The 22,302-nt window shown below is 35.4% G+C and overlaps 2 protein-coding genes across 2 annotated transcripts; both read right to left on the bottom strand.

Annotated features, from left to right (window-relative positions):
* Nucleotides 1-2,976: 2,976 nt before the first annotated feature.
* On the bottom strand, nt 2,977-4,197 carry LOC137402588 (uncharacterized). Its single transcript, XM_068089092.1, has 2 exons — nt 4,037-4,197; nt 2,977-3,208 (listed from the first exon to the last, which is right to left on the bottom strand). The coding sequence occupies exons 1-2, from the start codon at nt 4,195-4,197 to the stop codon at nt 2,977-2,979; spliced, it is 393 nt and encodes a 130-aa protein (XP_067945193.1).
* A 7,575-nt stretch (nt 4,198-11,772) lies between these two features.
* LOC137402587 (sperm acrosomal protein FSA-ACR.1-like) lies at nt 11,773-21,826 on the bottom strand. The gene is made up of 2 exons (XM_068089090.1): nt 21,814-21,826; nt 11,773-12,662 (listed from the first exon to the last, which is right to left on the bottom strand). Exons 1-2 carry the CDS (start codon nt 21,824-21,826, stop codon nt 11,773-11,775), a joined length of 903 nt encoding a protein of 300 aa, XP_067945191.1.
* Nucleotides 21,827-22,302: the final 476 nt, after the last annotated feature.

Below are 22,302 nucleotides of genomic sequence, written 5' to 3'. Positions count from 1 at the left end.
GCTCTACAAGTTTAAATACAAGGAACATGTTCACGGATTGTGTTTGTAAAAGTGGCGTAGCAATTTGTATTAAAAATCTACATGAGTGCTGCAAGATATCTGACTAAAAGTTAAAATAATCCTTAGTAAAGCGAGGCTTTCTGCTATTATGTACTTATATACAGATTGTAAACAATCAACATGTCAAATTGTTGTACTGATGTACCTACAATTGAGAATTATGCCTTCATTTGTGCATATTTTCAGGACTAGACGATTTTCAAAGTGTACCAGCTATACCAACTTGCAAATTTTGCCAGATATATAAATAGCCAACTTGTTCCATTTTCTTAATTGCTATGATTTGCTAATTGCTACTAAATTTCAATTTTTTGAACTTTTTCAGCTGCTGAACTTATGCGAATTAAACTATTGCTGAAAGTGATGTTTGATTATGGAAGACAAACACATCCGCACAAACTATATGCAGTCACAATACTTCACAGTTTATGATAATAATCAAGCAACTGTTGAATGTTTTTGTACAATCATACTTTGACATAGGAGAAAATCGAGATACAAGCAACATTTGGAGCAAGTTTATGCTTTGATATACAAAAAACCTTTTGACACACGAGTCAGTTATCAATGGCCACTAAATTGCCAAGTATGCGAGAGACCGCCTTTGAGAACAGCATCGCTCAGTCTTCCTCGTCGAATCCAGTTTAAAAAATTTTAAATTAAGTTGGCTAAAAGTTATAGTAAATGCAAGGCAAAGAGCGCCAAACCGGAAGCAGAAGATAAACATTTAAGACAATGACAAAAGTAAAGTTAAGTTTAGTTAAAGATTAAAACTTGGCTTTAATCGTGTGCTTAGTAAGATAAATTCATTTATGGTGAATTTAAAGCTTGTGTTATGTTAGGGAGTGTCATACAAGTCTAGTGTACCGAGTGCATTGCTGTCAAGTCTTTCCTACCGCTGTTAGCTACTATAAGCTATGCTAGCTATGCTAGCTACGCTAGCTACGCCTATTTTGAAAGTAAAAACTACATATACAATAAAATACTCCCTAAACTCAAAAAACTTCTGTACTTGATAATGTTATATTTTATTGCAGATCATAAACACTAAATAAGTAATTATTTTGCTTTGTGAGCGTAAGCAATAATTAACAATGATTTAAAGCATGTTTTCCATCATTAAATCATGTTTTTAGTTAATTTTTTCATTGTTTGAGAACGGATTAAGTTGTATTTAGTTATCTTCCATATGGTGTTATATAAACGTGCGTACTCACATGTGGTTGAAGCAAAGAAGAAAGCTCTCTCAATCTCCCGACGCCTTTATCCTAACCCTGACTTCTCGTACCTTCCCGTAACCTCTCGTACCTTCCCGTAACCTCTCGTAACTACCTGTAACTACCATGACCTCGAGCATTAGTGTAGCCCGCGGCCCACCAACTCGATTATACAACATGCCCTTTTTCTTTTTCTTTTTTGTATGGGCCACTAACCTTCCAGAAATACATTGGAACTCATTCACCGACTCACCTTGCTGGTGAAGTTTACCTTACGCTTTAACCCAGGTCTTCGTCCATCAACACATCCTGTGTACCATCGCTCTCGAGCAACCCGGGGCTGCCGTCGTACTCGGCCGCACTGCTCTCCTCACTCTCCTGATACTCCACTCTCACTGTTGTATAAATCAGTGTACTCTTCTCGCTACTGCCAGCTCCATTGCCAGTCTGCACTGGCTTTTCCATCACTCTGACCTCCGCCGCTACCAATACTTTTACCGTGATCACTGTCACTACCAACACTCCTTCCACCAACATCTCCAACACTACTTCCACCAACCCTGACAAGCCCGGAGTCTTTTGGTTGGGTCAGTAATGACTCCTCAACCTCATCTCCGTCTCTTCCGTCTTTACCTCGCTCTCCCCAGTAAGAGGCAGGCTCAACAGGCTTCCTGTGGGAGGTCTCCACCTGGGCCGTAACCGGCTGCACAGGGGATGGCACCACAGAGCTGGGAGTTGGCATAGGCCCAGACCTATCTAGCTCGACCTCACCTGCAACCAGTGCAGGTCTGCTACTAGCAATTCTCCTCTGAACCTCGGCTAACTCCTGCACCACTACCCTGAATGCCTTGACATTTTCCAACTCCATGACTGCTGCCTCCCGTTTGGCTTTCAGCTTAGCTAATTTCTCTTTCGACTTCCTCCGCACCTCCCTTTCCTCTCTTTCAATCTCTGCTACCTTTTTCTCATGACCTTCTCTGTCTAACATTCCATTGCTGGATATCTCGGCTAAAAAAGAGCAAACCTTTTCCATTACAGACACTGGTTTAGCTACTTTCTCAGCACCTTCCCTTACCTCATCGTGACTCTGTTCTCTATCACACCCCATAGACACTTGCACATCTCTGGTGCCTTGGGCTGTCCCCTGTTGGCTACCAATTTCCACGTATTCGCTACTCTTCACTTCCTTGGTTTTGCAAGTCCACCAATCTTGACCTGTGTGACCTCTCTTAACTTCGCTCTCTCTGTCAGACTTATTTGTCAGGTTTTGCAACTCGACATCATCTGAAACATAACTAGACCCAGCAATAATGGTTCTTGACGAAAACGGCTTAACTGGCTTAATACTTCTACACTTCTTAACAGCCTCAAACTTACTTTCGCATACCGCGTTTACAACAGCAAATAATTTAAGCTGCCTTAACTCAGTTATGCCCAAGAAGTTTGTTCTCAATCCTTTCACCACGTATACCTCTGTCTCCATAAATCTATATTTACTTTCCAACTGAACACCTGCTTTACCGACTACTCTTAGCTTACGACCATCTATTCCCGCCAAAACAGTAGATGGCTCCTCTAGCCGTAGGTTCAGCCTTTTGGCCGTCCCCTCGGTTACAGTCGACACCTCTGCCCCAGCATCAAACGTAAATTTAACGTTCTTCCCATTGACCTTCAAAACCTGTACAATTCTCCTTTCTAGTCAACTGTCATCCTCATACTTATCCCTAGAACCAGAGAACCTAACACTTCTGCTCTTACTACTATCTTGGTACCTCTCCTTATACTTCTTCCCCTCAAACCTATCCATACTGTTGTCCCTGTACCTCTCCCCACTACTGTCCCTGCTACCATACCGCTCGTAGCTATTATTTCGACTTCCTCCTGACCTCGTACTACTACCTCGCCCGTCATAACCTACTTCTCTCCTATCCCTACAATAACGGGATACATGTCCTCGCTGTCCACAACAAAAACATTTAATGGAGGGACAACTCCTCATCTCATGCCCACTACGTTTGCAATTGTAGCATACTCTACCTTCACTGCCTTCTCTACTGCCTGCTCTATATCTAGAGACATGCCTCTCCCTGCTATTATCTCTATACTTTCTACTGTCACTGTCCTTGTTATACTCCCGGCCTCTTGTCCCATATCTACTAGTATCTTGCTCTTCACTACCATAATCATCTCTACTACTCCTAGGGCTACCCCTAGGGGAAGATCTACCTGCTGAATCATAACTTCTATCTCTATCATTACTCCTGTACTGCACTCGACTATCAAACTCTGATACCTTTGCTACCTCTCTCTTAACCTCACTCTTTAACTCGGTACTTCTACCCTCATTTCTCAAAAATCTATCAGAGCTGTTGGCCATTTCACGAGCCCTCAATGCCTCCTGCAATAACGCCCAAGTAAGATTGGCATTCTTCATTAACTCTCTGCTTACTTCTCTATCTCTCAACCCGTTAACCGCCACAATCAGGGCAAACCTTACCCTATCATTATCGTTAGTCACCTCTGCATATCTGCTCAAACTCTCTACCCGTTGTAAAAACTCTCTATCACTTTCCCCAAGTGTCTGCCTAGCCGTAAGGAACTTATGCCCCTTTACGAACATACTCTCTTGTCTACCATAATAATCCTGTAAAACCTCCACTGCCCCTTCATAAGTAGAATTTACGCCATCTACGTCAAACCCTGCACTCCTCAATACCTCTCTACCACTGTGCCCAATAGCTCTCAATAGTGGCACTAACCTACCTCTACCTCTCATAATAGGGCGTCTATCGCCACCTTCACCTTCATAACCTCTTCTCTCAACTGCACTCTCAATGCATAAATTCATCTCCTCTATGAATCTCTCCCACGACCCATCACCGTGCTCTCCAAACACCAGTTTCGGAAACCCACTCTCCATCTCTACCAGACACAATATATCTCCCTCGCCACAAATTCACTCTACCCCTCTCGTGTAAAATTAGTGTAACTCCCACCTCCGAATATGTAGTAAATAATTACACCTCACCAACATCGCTACTTTACCGCTACAACACCTCACAACACTACCCTACCTCACGTTACCTCACCTGCACGCCCGTGAAAGGGTCTATTCAACCGTTTAAACTTACCCCGCAACCAGAAAAATTATCGCTAATAATAACAAAAACAGAAAAAAAATCAGAGCTTCGTCAACTGCGCCATGTTATATAAACGTGCGTACTCACATGTGGTTGAAGCAAAGAAGAAAGCTCTCTCAATCTCCCGACGCCTTTATCCTAACCCTGACTTTTCGTACCTTCCCGTAACCTCTCGTACCTTCCCGTAACCTCTCGTAACTACCTGTAACTACTATGACCTCGGGTATTAGTGTAGCCCGCAGCCCACCAACTCGATTATACAACATATGGAATCTTGCTTTGAGATACAAGTGCTTTGCCATACGAGCTCAGCCCCAAACCCCATTGAGCTCGTGTGCCGAGGTATGACTGTATGTCCTTTTGAAAGCAATTCATCAATAAAATCTTAACAACACAAACAACCCTCAGTGTAGGAATAATTGCTTTCTATTCAATCAGTCAGAGAATGCAGCCGAGTTGAATCAGTTGAACAAGTGTAGAGACTGACTATTTTAATTACTATATCACTTTAAATTTATACATAGGAAAGGCTGCTTCAAACTACAACAGCCGTTCTTCAAGGTGATATCAATATTTTTAACTTACAGTTTTCAACTTTGGATTTTATGTTATAACATATTTTATTATATTGTAAAGAAATTGTATGTTATTACATAATAGTAAATTATATTTCAACATATTGTTTTATATTAAACTAGTATGCTAGTCTATCCTTGCGCTGTGAGAGATCATCACGTGGAATCAAAATCTGTCTCATTATTCCAAAATGCTGCAAGGTGGTCCATGGGTGCTGTTGGTAACGCGTTTATCTGCCAAACTAAAATACCCAAGTTCAGTTCTTGTGCAGCAAATCTTATCCCAACGCTTTAAACGTGGCTTCAGAAAGACAGATGAGAAACGGTTGATCTTACTATAGTAAAGATTGAATTATGTTCAATTGGGTTATATTATGTTTCATTATATTATATTCTACTATATTATGTTGCACTGCGGTATATTATTGTATTGTATTATGATAAGACTTTATAATATGTCATATGTTTTATTAGAGAACATTATCTTTCATGATATTGTATTGCAGTATTATATAATAGTATATCACATTACAACATACATTGCAGTGTGTTTAGTGTTCATGGGTTGCTGCATCACCTTAATCAGTTCAACATGTGCAGTAAAATACCAAAAGACAGCCATCTTGAACAACACACCAATGAAAAAAAAAACAAACCATTGAACGATCACCAACTGAATGCACTACTGAATGCCAAGCTGCATCTTGCCAGGGTTTTGTTCATGAGAAGTCCTTTGATTGTCAGTTTATCAGCATATCAGAGACAGGGTTTCTGGCAGAAGCAGCGGGCATCAACTCAACTGAAGCATATGTAATTTATTTTAACACAAGTGTAGCAAGAGGTGAGAGCATGGGATTGTTTAAATAACATACAAAGTTCTCTTTTCTTAGATCAGTTTCATCTGCCATATTTGTCTTTCTATTACATACATAGGACAAAAATACATGAGATTCAAGAGAGTAAAGCCTTTAGCAGTTTTATATAAAGTACAAGTAAGAGCAAAAAACTCCAAAAGGCACGACAAAATCGTTCAGCACATTGTTCCTTGGTGTAATCAACGCTGTTGCTTACACCAATCTTTTGCATAATAAACGCTGCTGATTATGGAAAAGATTAATACCGGCTTGCAAACTTTCTCTGAACTTGATTGTTTTGTTATTTTTGGATGAACGATACCAAAAGTGGAAAATACTCTTTAATACTGGCACATGAGCAGATTGCAGTAGTATTTTTACGTGTAATGTAAGAGATCATTGTCAATAGCGGTAAGAATTTTCTACCTGACCATGTGATGGGTTGAACTTCATTGACTAGTTCATCAGTAAAGCAATGTTTTGTAAAAAGAGCCTACATACATGTACATAGGAAGGCAAAACTGGTACAGATGTATTCAGAAAAAGTTGACTAAAAGCTAATGAACATATTTATGCAGTTCTAATGATATCTTACCTGTAAGCTATTATACAGACACTTGTAAAGGCATGTTGCTAGAACTGCCTACTGATTTTGGCATGAACTACATCAATATAGTAAAACTATTGAAGTTATATATAGTAAGCTCGTTTTGTAATCATAGATGCATATGCAAACATTTTGATAGTTTTGTTGGGCTCATTAGATTGTCTCCTCTTATTCTCATTTAGAAAAGCAACTGCACAGGCTACTGTAACAATTAAAGCTGAGAGGGCAAACTTCTATTGCGTTGATCACTTCAACAATGACAGCAGATAGAACTCAGTACTGACAATTGTATAGAATACAGTGAAAAGTTGTCTGCTGACATAAATTCTCCGCTTTAACCTAGACTGCTAGAAATCATGTAGTAACTACAACAAAAAAGTAATTTTCAACGGTAATTAGTTGTTTAACAACACTTTTTAGTTTCAGCTGAGTGATACAGAACCAATGATATACAATATGTTACCAAAAGCACGTATGTAGTTTCAGCTCATAGGGCCAGAGAAATAGCCATCAAGCACTAAACCAACTATAGCTGTCTGCCACTATACTGTATATTGATGCCTTAAAGATCAATAGGGCTAAAAGATGGCAGCCATATCTAATGCTTCTCTCATCTGTCAATAAATCTCTCACAATGGTCGTTTGTGGTATCAGTCCACAAGCTTTAATTGAATCCATACAATAGAGTATCTTTATATCACTTGCATAATATAAAAGTAATATTTAAACAAAACAAAGTAGAGGAAACTGTCAAATGATAATTATAGTCTGAAACACTAGTAGCCTTGTATCTAAACCTGATGCTACAAACAAACACTAGTAAACAAACAAGTATTCAGTGATCTGGACTAAATCTATAAATGACCTACATATATATTGAGTTGTACATAGTCTGAAAACTGATACTGCGAGTTATGGCAACTTTATGCAATATATAGCTCTGTTTAACATAATGAAAGGAATGTGTCAAGTATCAGGCCCTGATAACAACTGGCACAAAATTAACAATCAAGCGTAGCCAGTGATTGGTAAAAGAACAAGAGAATTATGTTATTATTTTAATGGCAGTATGAGTCCTCACAGATAAATAGCTCAAAAAATGATAATAATCCTAAATAATAATAGGTGATAAACTCAATATTGAACAGCAACAAACACTGCTAATATTGATGTCACACCTTATTGCGATTAAAACCAATTTTCTACAACCACTTGTCTGTGTCAGTCCAGTAACATTCATCTAAGTAAAACAAGGTAAACATTGATAATGCTGGTAAGTCTATGAATATCTATGCATTGTGAAAGTTACTTGTGTTATTGTGTAAACTTGCGATGCGATGCCAACATAATAATTTAGTTTGTTGTTGGGGTTTCTACAGCGATCGTATTTACTTTCGTTTTTAACTTTTTTTCATCAACATCAAGGTTTGACACAAGCTGAGCAAAGTATGTCAAAAATGATATTATAGCTGGCATGATAAAATTAGAATAAGTAATATGCAATTTGTTATAGAATATTTCTATAAATGATAGATAATTGTTTTGATCACCAAATTATTTTTACAAAACATGAAAAAATAGGCAATGGGTAGAATAAAAAACATGTTATATCAAAACGCTGTTTATAAAAAAGTTTAGTCAAGAATATCTATAGTCTGATAATATGTGTGACATAGATAGCTGTGTGGGTGATTACATGACATAGTTTTATATACTATTCAATAGAGTATCTCCCTAAGATTCATGTGTATAAACACTTATATAAACTTGAGTACTTGACTGTCTAAACTCTGCAGTACAGTTTTAGCTAATACAACTTCTTCAAGTGTGTGACAGAGACGGTGCGCAAGTAGATTCAACAAAATTGCAGTCAATAATTGTATGTGTATTGAATGTAAATGCTAGCCAGTAACCTTTTAAAGCACATCAATTATATCAGTACTTTTATTATATATTTCAGTACATCAGAGTCTTGGCTTTCGAATGAGCCTATATTCAACACACAAAGAATAATAGAACTATGAAAAACAGGGTGTCAAAAGTATGTCCTGCAATAAAAAAAACACTTGGTTGTGGTTCCGACAATGTGATGTCATAATTATCATTTAGCCTTATGTCATCGATCCCTTTCGCTGCCATCGAGGCTGCGATTTTCTGTGACAATCAGTGCAATAGGATTCTAGATAATCAACAATGCCTGGGGATTGTGCTAACGCCTGACCAATACAAACGCATGTTCTTAGTTAATAGATTTCGGGTGATTGTTAGAGTTTGCTTTTTTCATCCTTTCGTTTATTTTAAGCATTTATAGTAATTATTATCTCATCGTTTTATATATATGACTCTAAAGGCTTTCTAAATATGATTATGCTTCAATAAATGTACTGTTGTTAATAAAGGTAATGAAATCAAATTGATTACATGTAAATTGTGACCTGCAGTGGCGTGGCCCTAGGACTATATGTAAATTGCACTTTCGGGAGATCACGCAATGCTTGAAATTAATTAGCCTCAGTCATGCCCCTCAACATCACAATAAAAAGAGAGAGAGCTATTGCATAATATCATCGGGAAAATATAGTATGATGCTTAGAATCTGGGCTATTTATCATAGCAATAATCTGTACATGGAGAGCTAATGACACTGATTCCTTTGTCATCTTCATTGGTTCTCTGGAGTTGTCCTACCTTTGTTGCCACTAGCCTCATTATCATCATTATCATAGTTGATAAATAAGCGGTAAGAGCATACAACACCGAATATGAAAATTGTGACGTCATAATTTCCGAGCCTATACCATTGAATATTTCTGTGGTCGGGCTTTGGGGAAATCCTATAAACACCATCCAATGTCTGTCTCACCATGTCAAACAATGGCTCATTTAAAAGCCAAGATATTGGAGAACCTGAATAAGCTAAAACAGTACTGATATAATTGATGTGCTTTAAGTAGCATGAGTATAACTCCATATACATGTACTTACTTCTATACATAACTTTATAACTCCATAACTTTCTACATAACTCTATACAATTAGTAGCTTATGTGTCAAATGCTTGATCAAGGTTAGAGGTAAATAATCTGTAACATAGCCATAATATAAACGTACAATTTATCTTTTCCTATTTAGCACTCCTCTTTCTATCCTCTGTCTCTATCTTTCTCCTCTTTATTTTTCTCTACTTCTCTCTTTATTTCTCTCCTTATGTTTATATCTATTTATCTCTTTCTCTTTCTTATTTGCCCTTCCTATATCTTTTCTTTTCTCTCCAGCTTTTCCTTCGATCTTTTTGCTTTCTTTTTTCTTTCTTATCTATTTTTTATTGATTGTTCTCTTACAGCCTTCCTTTTTCTACTGTTTTTTTATCTCTCTTCTCTATCCCTTTCTCTCTCCCTACATCTTCATTCAATTTACTATTTTACCTTTTGTAATAATTAACATCACTGTTTGTTTGTCCGTCTATCCGAAACCACGATTGGAGATTGGAAACCATATTGCAGCATACAGGATTCAAATCAACAACAATGAACTTCACTGCCTGGTACACTATTACCTGCACCAATCATTCTTCTTATATGTTTCTGATTTCTTGCGCATATATTTATATAAATATATTACTTCATTGATGATAGCTTTATAATTTGAATAAGAATTGTTTTTAAAATTATGCCATAGGACAATAATAAAATAAAAACAAACAAAAAAACCACAGTCATTAAAATGGAATATATGGTGTGACATATAGTGTTTAAAATACCTTTCTCTGCTAAAAGAACGGATATTAGGTGGAAGATTTGTAAAGCAGTTAGTAATGATATTTTGGAAATAATTGTTAGACGGTGTTATTGATATTTTGTTTAAGTATTATTATTAGTATGTTCACTTTTACCAATCACTACGTTACTACTGTTCAGGGAAGGTACAACTACAGTGCATGCTGGGTAGATAAACAAAATCATACAAGTTTAGAGAACTTCTATGAAAACCAAAGCTATGATATGTTACACAGAACATTTCCAACACACCCCTTTAGCTGCAGAGTTTTATGAACAAAACTAAGAGTACATCAACATCTAAATATTTAAGCTAGCCTATGGACATACTGACCATCTATGCTATACCAAACATTAAGTGAGGTTTATCATATCGAGAGGGCGGTAAAGGTTTTGTAAGAATGTCTGCTATCATAAACTGAGTAGGGTCCTGAAATGCCCTATAGGCTATTTTCACTTTTAACGATCACTACGTTACTACTATTTAGCAAAAGTACAACTACAGTGCATGCTGGGCACAAAAACAAAAAAATACAAAAGTAGCAAACTTTCATGAAAACCAAAGCTACGATAAGTTACACAGAACATTTCCGACACACCTCTTTAGCTGCAGAGTTTTATGGACAAAACGACGAGTACATCAACATCTAAAAGCTTAAGCTAACCTATTCACATACTGACTATCTATGCTATACCAAACATTAATAATTATCATATCGAGAGGGTGGTAAAGGTTTAGTAAGAATGTCTGCTATCATAAACTGGGTAGGGTAGTAGTCTATTAAGATGTGTTGATTCTCTTCTACCTCACGCAAATAATGATTAACAACATAGTTTTATGTAAACATAACTTTATTGATTCGTGTGATAAAAATAATTTTTGCAGGAAAACCAGCAGACATGATTAGTAGATACAGCACGAGCATGGGAGCTGAGAAAGGAGTAGATGGAATATACCTTCCACCAGAAGATGCTGAAACGTCTTCACTTCTTCATACAAAAACAGCAACAAATCCCTGGTGGAGAGTAGATCTTATGGAAAAACATTGCATTTGGGGTGTCGACATTCTCAATAGAGGTACAATTGCAGATTAAATCGCATAATGTTCAGGTTTAATTGAATCTGATGTTTATAAACCCGAACCGGACTCATATCTCATCAAACAGTACTACAAATATGTCAAACTGTAGCAGCCTCAGGATCTAACGGGACTGCAACTATAATTTGCTAAAAAACATAAACTCTGTATTCGTTGAAGTGCATAGCTATGACATTTTGTAAGTGATTTTAAAAAATGAAAGTGTTTGTTTTAAGTTATTTTACTTGGAAAGTCCTCACCATTTGTTTAGCTGATCGGAAATGGTACTTTGGAAATTCCATTTCAAGTGATTAAAGTTGATTGGCCACTAATAAACCAATCACAGTAAGTCAAGTTTATTTATTACTAGCATTAAACCTGGAAATGTCTAGAGTTTCTTTTGTTTTCAATAAAAAAGACTGCAGCATGTGTGTAAATCTTTAATGCAAATTGCTAGACTGCTATCATGAGAAAAGTCTATGAACACATTCATTGAGGGCACTTTCATTGAGGGCACATTCATTGAGGGCATATTCATTGAGGGCACATTCATTGAGGGCACATTCATTGAGGGCATATTCATTGAGGGCATATTCATTGAGGGCATATTCATTGAGGGCACATTCATTGAGGGCACATTCATTGAGGGCACATTCATTGAGGGCACATTCATTGAGGGCATATTCATTGAGGGCATATTCATTGAGGGCACATTCATTGAGGGCACATTCATTGAGGGCACATTCATTGAGGGCACATTCATTGAGGGCACATTCATTGAGGGCACATTCATTGAGGGCACATTCATTGAGGGCACATTCATTGAGGGCACATTCATTGAGGGCACATTCATTGAGGGCACATTCATTGAGGGCACATTCATTGAGGGCACATTCATTGAGGGCACATTCATTGAGGGCACATTCATTGAGGGCACATTCATTGAGGGCACATTCATTGAGGGCACATTCATTGAGGGCACATTCATTGAGGGCACATTCATTGAGGGCACATTCATTGAGGGCACATTCATTGAGGGCACATTCATTGAGGGCACATTCATTGAGGGCACATTCATTGAGGGCACATTCATTGAGGGCACATTCATTGAGGGCATATTCATTGAGGGCATATTCATTGAGGGCACATTCATTGAGGGCACATTCATTGAGGGCACATTCATTGAGGGCACATTCATTGAGGGCACATTCATTGAGGGCACATTCATTGAGGGCACATTCATTGAGGGCATATTCATTGAGGGCATATTCATTGAGGGCACATTCATTGAGGGCACATTCATTGAGGGCACATTCATTGAGGGCACATTCATTGAGGGCACATTCATTGAGGGCTTAATGAATGTGTCCTTAATGGTCCTTAATGCATTCAGAAGCCCATTTTGTGGGTTCAATCCAATGATGGTTTAAGAGGCTCATTTGCAGAAACCAAAGTTTTGAAACGAAATACTTTGTCGATTTGATGAAAGATTTGGAGCACATGCGTGTGAAGTTTGGATTAAATTGGCCAAAAAATGTGAACATGACATTTTGAGACTAACAGACAGACATACAAAATGCATTTCATCTACACAAACTAACAGACAGTCAAACATAATGACAAAGTGGGATTTGTTGATATAGTTACAACTGGATTTCTTCTTTTGCTGATATATTTGTTGTGTTATGTATAAAAATAAAATATAATACATTTACTAGTTACCTCTGCCAAATATTATATTTTATGATATCTTAGCACCAGTGGTGAAGGCAATCTTAAAAGTAACTCACATTGTCTTTGTCTTCTCACATTGGCATTTTGTATGCTACGTTATTTTTTCAAAACTGTATGTATCTTAAAGTTTCAACCAAAAAATATTTTGTAAAAAAGTTCTACAGGTTATAAATTTAATAAAAATGTGATTTCAAACTTGAAAAAATGTATTGGTTTGAATAGAATTTTTTCTTAACTTCCAGATAAAAATGTATGACTCTTATTTTAGACATAAATCTCACATTGTGAGAATGTGAACTCAACTCCTTCACACTCTGCAAGCTTTGATTAACGATCAAATATTTTAGGCTGACCCTCAGCATAATCTCGCAGCAACAATAACTGCAACAGCAAAATTAGTCTGCCACAATTACAAGTTGAATGGTAGCATTGCCCTCCTGAAGTGCAATTCTGCAATCATTTAAACTTGTAACAAATTAAACCAATATAGTAAACGCCTGATACCGGTTAGTGTTGGCATTTAATGAGCTTTCATTGGTTGATCTTGCAGCCGGTCCTTCCTTATGAATAAGCTAATAGAAGCTGACTATTGATAACACAGTCAATTTATTCCTACCAATAGATGATGCAATAACCATTCATGTTAACTCATTCCATGTACAGCTATTTCTAAATTATAAAAGAATTTTTTTAATTTTTCATGTAGAAAAATTGTTGGCCAAGCAGAAAACCTTACCATTATGTTTCAATCATATTGCGAGCAATAGTTATAACCAAAATACTAAACTCATATCGACGTCTACCAAAACCAGAGAACATCTTGGCGACTTAATTTTCGTTGACGCGTTCAATTCTTTTTAACTCTTGAAGTGAATATGCAGATTCAGAAATAATAAGACAGTGAAAGACTGCATAAATCAAATTAAAACCTAATTTTTAAGTTTCAAAAATTTTATTAACTTTCAATTTTACCAATTTGAATCGTTATGCTCAATTAAAATGCACTTTTAGGTAATCAGCCATTGTCAGACTAAAGTAATCATTCACCTTTGATAGGATCATTTTAATTCTTAGAGCTGCCTATGAAGTCTGAAAAGTCACAAACAGAGTTATTGAACAATTTTTATTAATTGAAACATGTTTATGACATATTATTTGAGGTATATTGGCATATAGATTTATTATGTTTTGGTTTGAAGGATGATACTCATGAAGAAAAGTTTAAAATTAGAGTTTCGGTATTTTTACGTTCATGACTAACTGTTATATGCATATAAATGTTATTCATAACTTTGGATTGTATGTAATAAAACAATGGTTTTAGCTAAATCAGTTATACTTTACAATTTTTATTGGGAAATTCTAACTTTGTTTCTGCAAGTCAAGGTTTTAAAGTGTCAGAAATTTTCTAACACCATCTTCTTTGAGACACATGTCCACATGTAAGTAATATGAATTTTCTATTTGAATTTTACACCATCTGAATGAAGAGACTTGACTGGTTATTTTACCAATTAAATGGGTAACTTACCGGGAAACCTCTAATTGTACCTCTATTTGATTGCCCACTGTGGGCGAAGGGCTGAAAAATATAGCGCCACTCTCTGATGGAACGCCACTTCCATTTGACTGCCACTTTGATAATCTTTGATCATTATGAAACCATAGAATCAATTGATCAGTAAAAATGTCCACAAAATCGTATTAATAACGAATCATTTATATCAATAACAATCAATTCTCTTGTCAAAATCTAAAGCTTTTCACTATTTTTTGATGAAACTTTGAAAGCAACACCATAGAAATAATTAACAACTGTCTCTGGCTAATAGTATTTCATTGTTTAAAGCAGTCTTGAAACTTACAAGTAGATGTTTATAGAAAGCGGTTCAAATTTACAATGGAATGTACACAATACAACGAATGTACACGAATACAATACAATACAATACAAGAAAATTTACAATGGAAAATTTACAGATGAATGACTAGTTTTAGGGTGAAGGTCGCAATTTGTGAGCAACGCATTTATGCGTCGCATTTGTGCTGAATGCATCGAATAAAAGTATTACTCTGCCAAAAATTGTTTGGACGCTAATATCGACAAGTTTAGCAGTGCAGAAAAAAGTTAAGGTCAGGAGACATTGTGGAAGGCATTGGACAACCAGGAGATGTTTGTTCTAACGAAAGCAACCATCAAAACGCAGCTATCCGAGCAAACGATGCAAATATTTTTGTTTTAAAAACAATAAGTTATGTTTCTGCATGTAACATAAGTATGGTTCATTTATGCCACTTGTTTATTAATATATATAGGTAGAATTTGATCAATTATTATTATATAACTTATAAATTTGTAGATTTATAGCATATTATTTAATAGCATCTTTGCGGTTATATTAACACGGCTTACAATGGATCGACACTCATAACTCATCTTCTGATACACATAAAAAGCCAGGTCTGGCTGCAAACTGTGTCAAACATATCAATGAGCACAATGCACATTTATGCAACATGGTTAAATATAGATACATAATAAAATTATGTCTTCATTTATAGAATGAAATAAAAATTGAAAGCTCCAACAATTTGCAAAGGAGTACACAGGCTATAATATCACCACAGATTAATTGCAAGCAATAGATATTTACTGGTTGAGATATTTTTCGTTTATCAATGCATGTTTATTAAAAGATCTTCTTTGATGAGTTGTAGTTATGTTAGCAGATTTATTGCACCCGAAAGGTTTAATATCGCTCTGCCGGAAGAAGAGGGCAAAACATAGGCGACATTCGCTTCACTAGAGAAAGGGCTTCCGAAAATTCTGACAAGCCAATTGAAAAATACAACCCCTACCTCTCATTGAATGCCGCCTCCAATTGACCACCACCATAGAAGAAGGGTGGAAAATAAAATGCAATGGCATTCAATTAGAGGTTATATGATTTGGTTATATGAGAAGTTATCTCAATTTAGTCGTGTGTAGTAGTAGCTTAAATTATAGCAATCTTTTGAGAAATGACTAGTATTTAAGGTAGATCGCATGAAGGTTAGTTGGTTGCACATAAGTTAAGGTTTGAAAACATTTTCTACGAGCTTTTAAAGCGACGATGCTTTCTTACCAAACACCTTTTGTTGAAAATCTTTAGCAAAAACAGTGTTAAACTGAGCTACATTTGCATACACAATATAATTATGTAACGCAATATTTCAACTGTAATAAAATGAGATAAAAAGAAAATTTTCAAAGCAAACGACAACCGCCACTGAGATTACGGCTGCTATGCAAATGACTATAAAAAATATGCATATATATTTTTTGTATAATTTGCAATTATTTTGGTGTTTGAGATGACCTGACTGTCAGGATGTTTTAAAATCAAATTGTCAAACTTAATCGCGGTTAAAACGTTTATATTCTAGCGAAAGTGTGTTTATGACGTCTATAGCTGCACTTCAGCAAAAAGATCGGCGGAATAGAGATGTGTAAAGCTGCAATGTTAACGTAATATATTATACATATTACTCTATTCTATATTATTACATTCTACTATATTATAAATTAATACAGTACTATAGTAATACTAAAGAAGAAAATTATACACATATACATGTATATAGTGTTTTTTCTATCATTTGTAATTTCTTTTATGTTTGAAGTGATCTGACTGGGAGGATGTTTTAAGATCAAAATTGTCAAAATTTGGTCAAATCACTCATATTCAAGCGAAAGTGCAATTGTAGCGCTTATAGTTGTAGCGTGGCAAAACGACTGACTGAATAGAGACGTGTAAAACTGCAACGCCAAATCAATAGCCGATGTCAGTAACGGAAGAGACAGGCAGCCACGCAACTAGTGCATTTTGGTGTAACAAAGCGTAACTAACGTAATACTGTATTTTACTTCTGTTCGTTTCAACAGCGATCAAGTTTCGTAGAATTTAAAATTGAAACATTCTAGCACTCAGATTAGTTCAAACATAAAAAATAATTGCAAATGATAGAAAAATAATAATACTTTCTGATTAAATACACTTAAACTTTGTGTAAATTCATTTTTAATTTGTTTATAAAACTGAAGCACAGTCTCGGCAGGCCAGTGCTTTGTTATCCTGAGTAATAAACATTACAACTGTGTTTGTAGTTATACTGCTGGTTTCTGAGTTCACTTTACATTTTATTCTGTTGAGCCAAAAAGGTAAATGATACTGTGCTCAGCCCTACTATTAATGTTAAACAAGCTGAACATTAGTAACAATGTAAATAAGCACCCACAAATTAGAAGAAATTTGGGTTATTTCTGCCAAAACAAAGCTTCAGTAAACATGGTAATTTTATAAAAAAAATGTACTAATATTACCAGCTTTGACTTTGTAAGGATTTCAATTATCAAACTGTTTTTGACAATCAGTTTTCATAATCTGCCACATTTTTATCTAATTTCAGGTTTGACTGGGTCATACAAGCGTTCAGCTAATGCAACTATTACGGTTGCTGATGATGCAGTAGCTGTATTCTACAGCTCAGACAAAGCAGCAAATTTCTGTGGCGACCATAATGGACACCTAGAGCAATATTACACTGCGATTAAATGCATGTCACCAATTAATGGTCAGCTCGTTCAGATTCAGTTCATGACTACAAATGTTATGAACTTATATGAGATTGAAGTGTATGCTGCTTTGTGAAGAACTCAGCAATGACATCACTAACTAATATGGTTATTGATATCTTCAACTACGTGTAGCAATTTCAACAGCGCTCAAAAATGTCTGCATACATTTAATTGGCGGTTGAAGTCAAAAAAGGGTTGTGTTATTCAGCGTTTATCCGTTGTAAACATTTGCTTGAGATCTCAAAGCAGTCATCTGCTGTCCAGATATATAATGAAAGTTCTGAAGTGAGTCAGCAATCTTTGCATGCCTTACTAGCTGAAACCGTCTATGGTTCCCCCGATCATAAGATCAGCAACAGATCACCTGACACTCAGCTTTTACCTGTGTTTTATTTAATTTGTTATAAGTTCAATGTGGCAGAAATGTACTATTAAAAAAAGTTGATGTTGTGTTTTTACCGAACCAAATGATGTATATTCTTTTGGATGTGATAAAATAGACCAGCAATTGAAACGTTGCATAACTTTTGTCAGTATGTATGAAAGTGAATTTTCATAAGGTGTGTTCAAATAAACTGGAAGTATTAAAAAAACCGTGTGTTTACATGGCACTCTCTCTAGCAACAACATTTGCAAATATATCAAATAAATTCCAATGATTAAAAAAAGAAAGAGTCGAGAAAAGATGGAGAAAAGCAGTAAGAAACGGCAAGAAATAGAAAGAGATAGAGATATATGAAGAGACAGATAGAGTCAATGAAAGACAAACAAAGACCGAAAGAAGAGAGACAGAAAGAGAGAGAGAGAGAGACAAGAAAAGATAAAAGAAGACATATAGATTCATGATGTAATCTATAATCTACATACAGACTTCATTCTTTCATATGTTTAGCTTTAATCAATTTTTTGACTCCTAGCTATTAATTGACATCATGGAGAGAGTCAAGTCCAAGAAGTCATTATCATGCTGCTCAACTCTGTCACTCACAGCTATCAACTCTCTCATCCAGGCGCTTTGAAGAGATAATGTTGACAAAAACTTAAATTGTAACAAAGGTTTTATGCACTCCACTAATTAAATTTAAATGAATTTTCATACATGTGACTAATTGCGAGGTACTCTATTTTATAATAGAGAAGTCTATATTATGCAGTCACGCACATCATAGGGATTAGCTATTTATGATGTACCTATTTCCACACTACATAAATATTTTTATAAACATCCTTATGAATATAATTTGTTATATTTTCCTCTCTGTTCAAATATTGCTTGTTTCAACTGTAGTGTTAGTCTGTAGAATTAGGTGATGTGTTGTATATTTTTGTTTATTCCACTAATTACCTAGATCTTCGCGCGTTGTATATAGAAATTAGTGAATTTGTATTAATGGTAAAAATATTCTATAATGTGTTGCATATTCGTTATTCTACTTCTAGCATGCCAGCTATAATACTATTATTTAACATACGTTGCTCAGTTTGTGTCAAACCTTGTTCTGTCTATGTTAAACCTATTGTATAGTTCTGCTAATAGCCCTTCCTGTAGTAGTATAAGTTTTCAGACTTTTTGAATAAATTTAACAATGTTTCTCACGGGCTCATTCTATAGGTCAGCTATAGATTTAGTTCAGGTCAGTAAGTACTTGTTTGTTTACTAGTGTTTGTTTGTAGTATCAGGTTTAGATACAAGACTATTAGTGTTTCAGACCACAATCATCATTTGACAGTTTCATCTACTTTGTTCTACTACAATATTACTTAGATGTTATGGAAGTAATATAAATATGTTCTATTTTAGTGACTATTAAAGTTTGTTGACTGAAACCACAAGTGACCTTGTGAGTGATTTATTGACAGATAAAAGAGGTGCTATATATGACAGCCACCTTTTAGCCCTATTGATCTATGAAGCATCAATATACACTAAATATTAGCAACAGACTGCTAGAGTCAGTTTAATGCTTTTGTTATTCTTCTAAAAATGAGCTTACACAAACTTTAGTTGAATCTGTCAGAAAGTATCAGTATTTTACTATCATTCGCGATTGTTTTTGATATTTGAAGTGATCTGACTGCCAGGATCTAACAAGATTGAAATTGACAAAACTTTATTGCAGTTGAAATGCACGATTTGCTTAGACAATGTAAACATGTTCATAGATTGTTGTCGTGAAAGCTGTGTAGCAATTTGTATTAAAAATATATATGCATGCTGCCAGATATCTGACTAAAAGTTAAAATGATCTCCAACAACGTTAAGCTTTTCTATTATTATGTACTTATATACAGATTGTGAAAAATCTATATGCCATATTTTGTACTGATGTACCTATAATTGAGAACTATGCCTTCAATTATGAACTATGCCCACCCAACTTACGAATTTAATAACACTTCAAAAGAGCATGATAAGGACCATTCACAAAAATACATCGCTTCACCCATACCAAACCTCTTTTCAAATCATTATCTATTATACCTATCAGTTCACTATATTCATACCTCATAATACTTTTAGCCTTTCAAGAATTTCATTGTAACTACATCCCTCGCACAATATATCAAACCCGATTATCAAATTCCTGTCTAAATCTCCCACAATCTTCTTCCCGTTCAGGCCATCACAGGGTGGATTACCAACATGCCATTTTTTGGAACTAACTCCCTAAGACTATTAAAAGCATAGAGAAGGTGGCCAGTTTCAAGAGAGAACTTAGGTTGCATCTTTTAACAGGTGAATGAAACCTAATTACCCATAAAAATTACCGTTGATTACGCAATGACGACAAGCCCAACGCCACAACTAGCTATGCTAATGCGTATTATGGGCTTCATCACTCTTTCATCTTTTTTCTTTTGTTTAACTAATTTTGTTGATGAAAATAAATCGCAGATCATAAAATCACAAATTATGCATATTTTCACAAGCAGACATTCGTATTTTTGGGAGTAGACAACTTCCAAAGCATACAAGCTAAATCAAATTGTACACTCTAACATACAGTAAAACCTCTAGTTGAACGCCATGGCGCTCTATTTTTCAAAATTTCTTTTATTAGTAGTGATCAATTGTAGGTGACGTTTAAACCTAGGCTGGCAGTGTATTTTTCAAATGGCTCATCAGAATAAAAATTTTAAAGATAAATTTAGCCCTATTACAGGTGAAGCGAACATCACCTATATTTTGCTCTCTTATTTTGGTAGAGTGATATTAAATATTTTGAGTGCAATCAGTCTGCTAACTTACTGCCAACTGTTCAAAGATCTCCTGATAAATGTGCATCGAGAAACATGTTTGTAATCGAGAAATATCTCTACCCGTTGATATCTATTTCTTGCAATTGACCCGCGACAATATTATAGCCTGTGTCCTTCTTTGCAATTTGTTGGCATTTTTAACTTTTATTTCATTCTAAATTCAAAGACGTCTTTTTATTTTATATCAACCTTTATAGTTTTTGAATAAAAACTCAATGTACTCACTGATATGCTTGCTACAGTTTGCAGCCAAAACTAGCTTTTTACATCCAATAGAAGTTGAGTTATGAGCATCGATCCATTATAAGCCGTGTTAAGGTAGCCACAAGGATTTTATTAAATAACATGCTATAAATCTGCATATTTATAAGTTATACGATAATCATACATTAAATGATATAAATATATATTCATGAACAAGTGACATAAACCAACCATACCTATATTACATGCAGAAACAAAGATTAACGTTTTTAAAACAAAAATATTTCTATCGTTTGTTTAGATAACTGCGTTCTGATTGTTGCTTTTGAATGAACATCTTGTAGTTGTCCAAGCCCTTCCATAATATCTTCTGGCTTCATCTTTTCTTCTGCATTGCTGAATTAGTCGGTATTAGCGTTTAAACCATTTTTTTGACAGAATAAAACTTTAACACGCTGCATTTTACCCTAATGCAACGTGTAACACTTTGCTCGCTAAATGTAACCTTTAGTCAAAAGCTTGCAAACTGGTTTTTATATGTGTGTTCTTTGAAGTATTAGGACCATGTTAAACAAGGAACTACTATTAGCCTGAGCCAGTTATTAGTTATTTCTATGGCATTGCTTTCAAAGTTCTATCTACTATTGTGAAGTTAAACCGTTTTTGATATATGTACATGTACACGTACTTTGAAGTATCATGACCGCGTTAAACAAGGAACTAATATTAGATTGAGACAGTAATTATTTCTATAGCGTTGCTTTAAAAGTTTGTCTACCATCGTAAATTTTTTATATACAGTATGTATATAAATTTTTTTTATACAGATGTAGGCTACTTCGAAGTAAAAAGACTGTGTCAAACAGAGAACTATTACTAGCCTGTGACTGCTATTGATTATTTCTATGGTTTCGCTTCCAAATTTTTAACAAGAAAACAAAAGGCTTTGGAATTGGCCAATGATAATATTAATAGCTATTGATATAAATGATTTATTATTTGTACAATTTTGAAGACACTTCTCATCGGATCAGTTGATATTATGGGCTCGTAAAGATTAAATAATGTCAAAGTGGCGGTCAGATGGAGGTGGTGTTCAATTGGAAAGTGGCAGTTTGTTTTTCAACCTTTCTCTCAGAGTGGCGGTCAATTGGTAGTAGCAGGCCTGCCAACCCAA

The sequence above is a fragment of the Watersipora subatra genome, chromosome 8 (genome assembly GCF_963576615.1).
Source record: "Watersipora subatra chromosome 8, tzWatSuba1.1, whole genome shotgun sequence".
Lineage (NCBI taxonomy): Eukaryota > Metazoa > Bryozoa > Gymnolaemata > Cheilostomatida > Watersiporidae > Watersipora > Watersipora subatra.
This window is presented reverse-complemented; position numbering and strand designations above follow the sequence as displayed.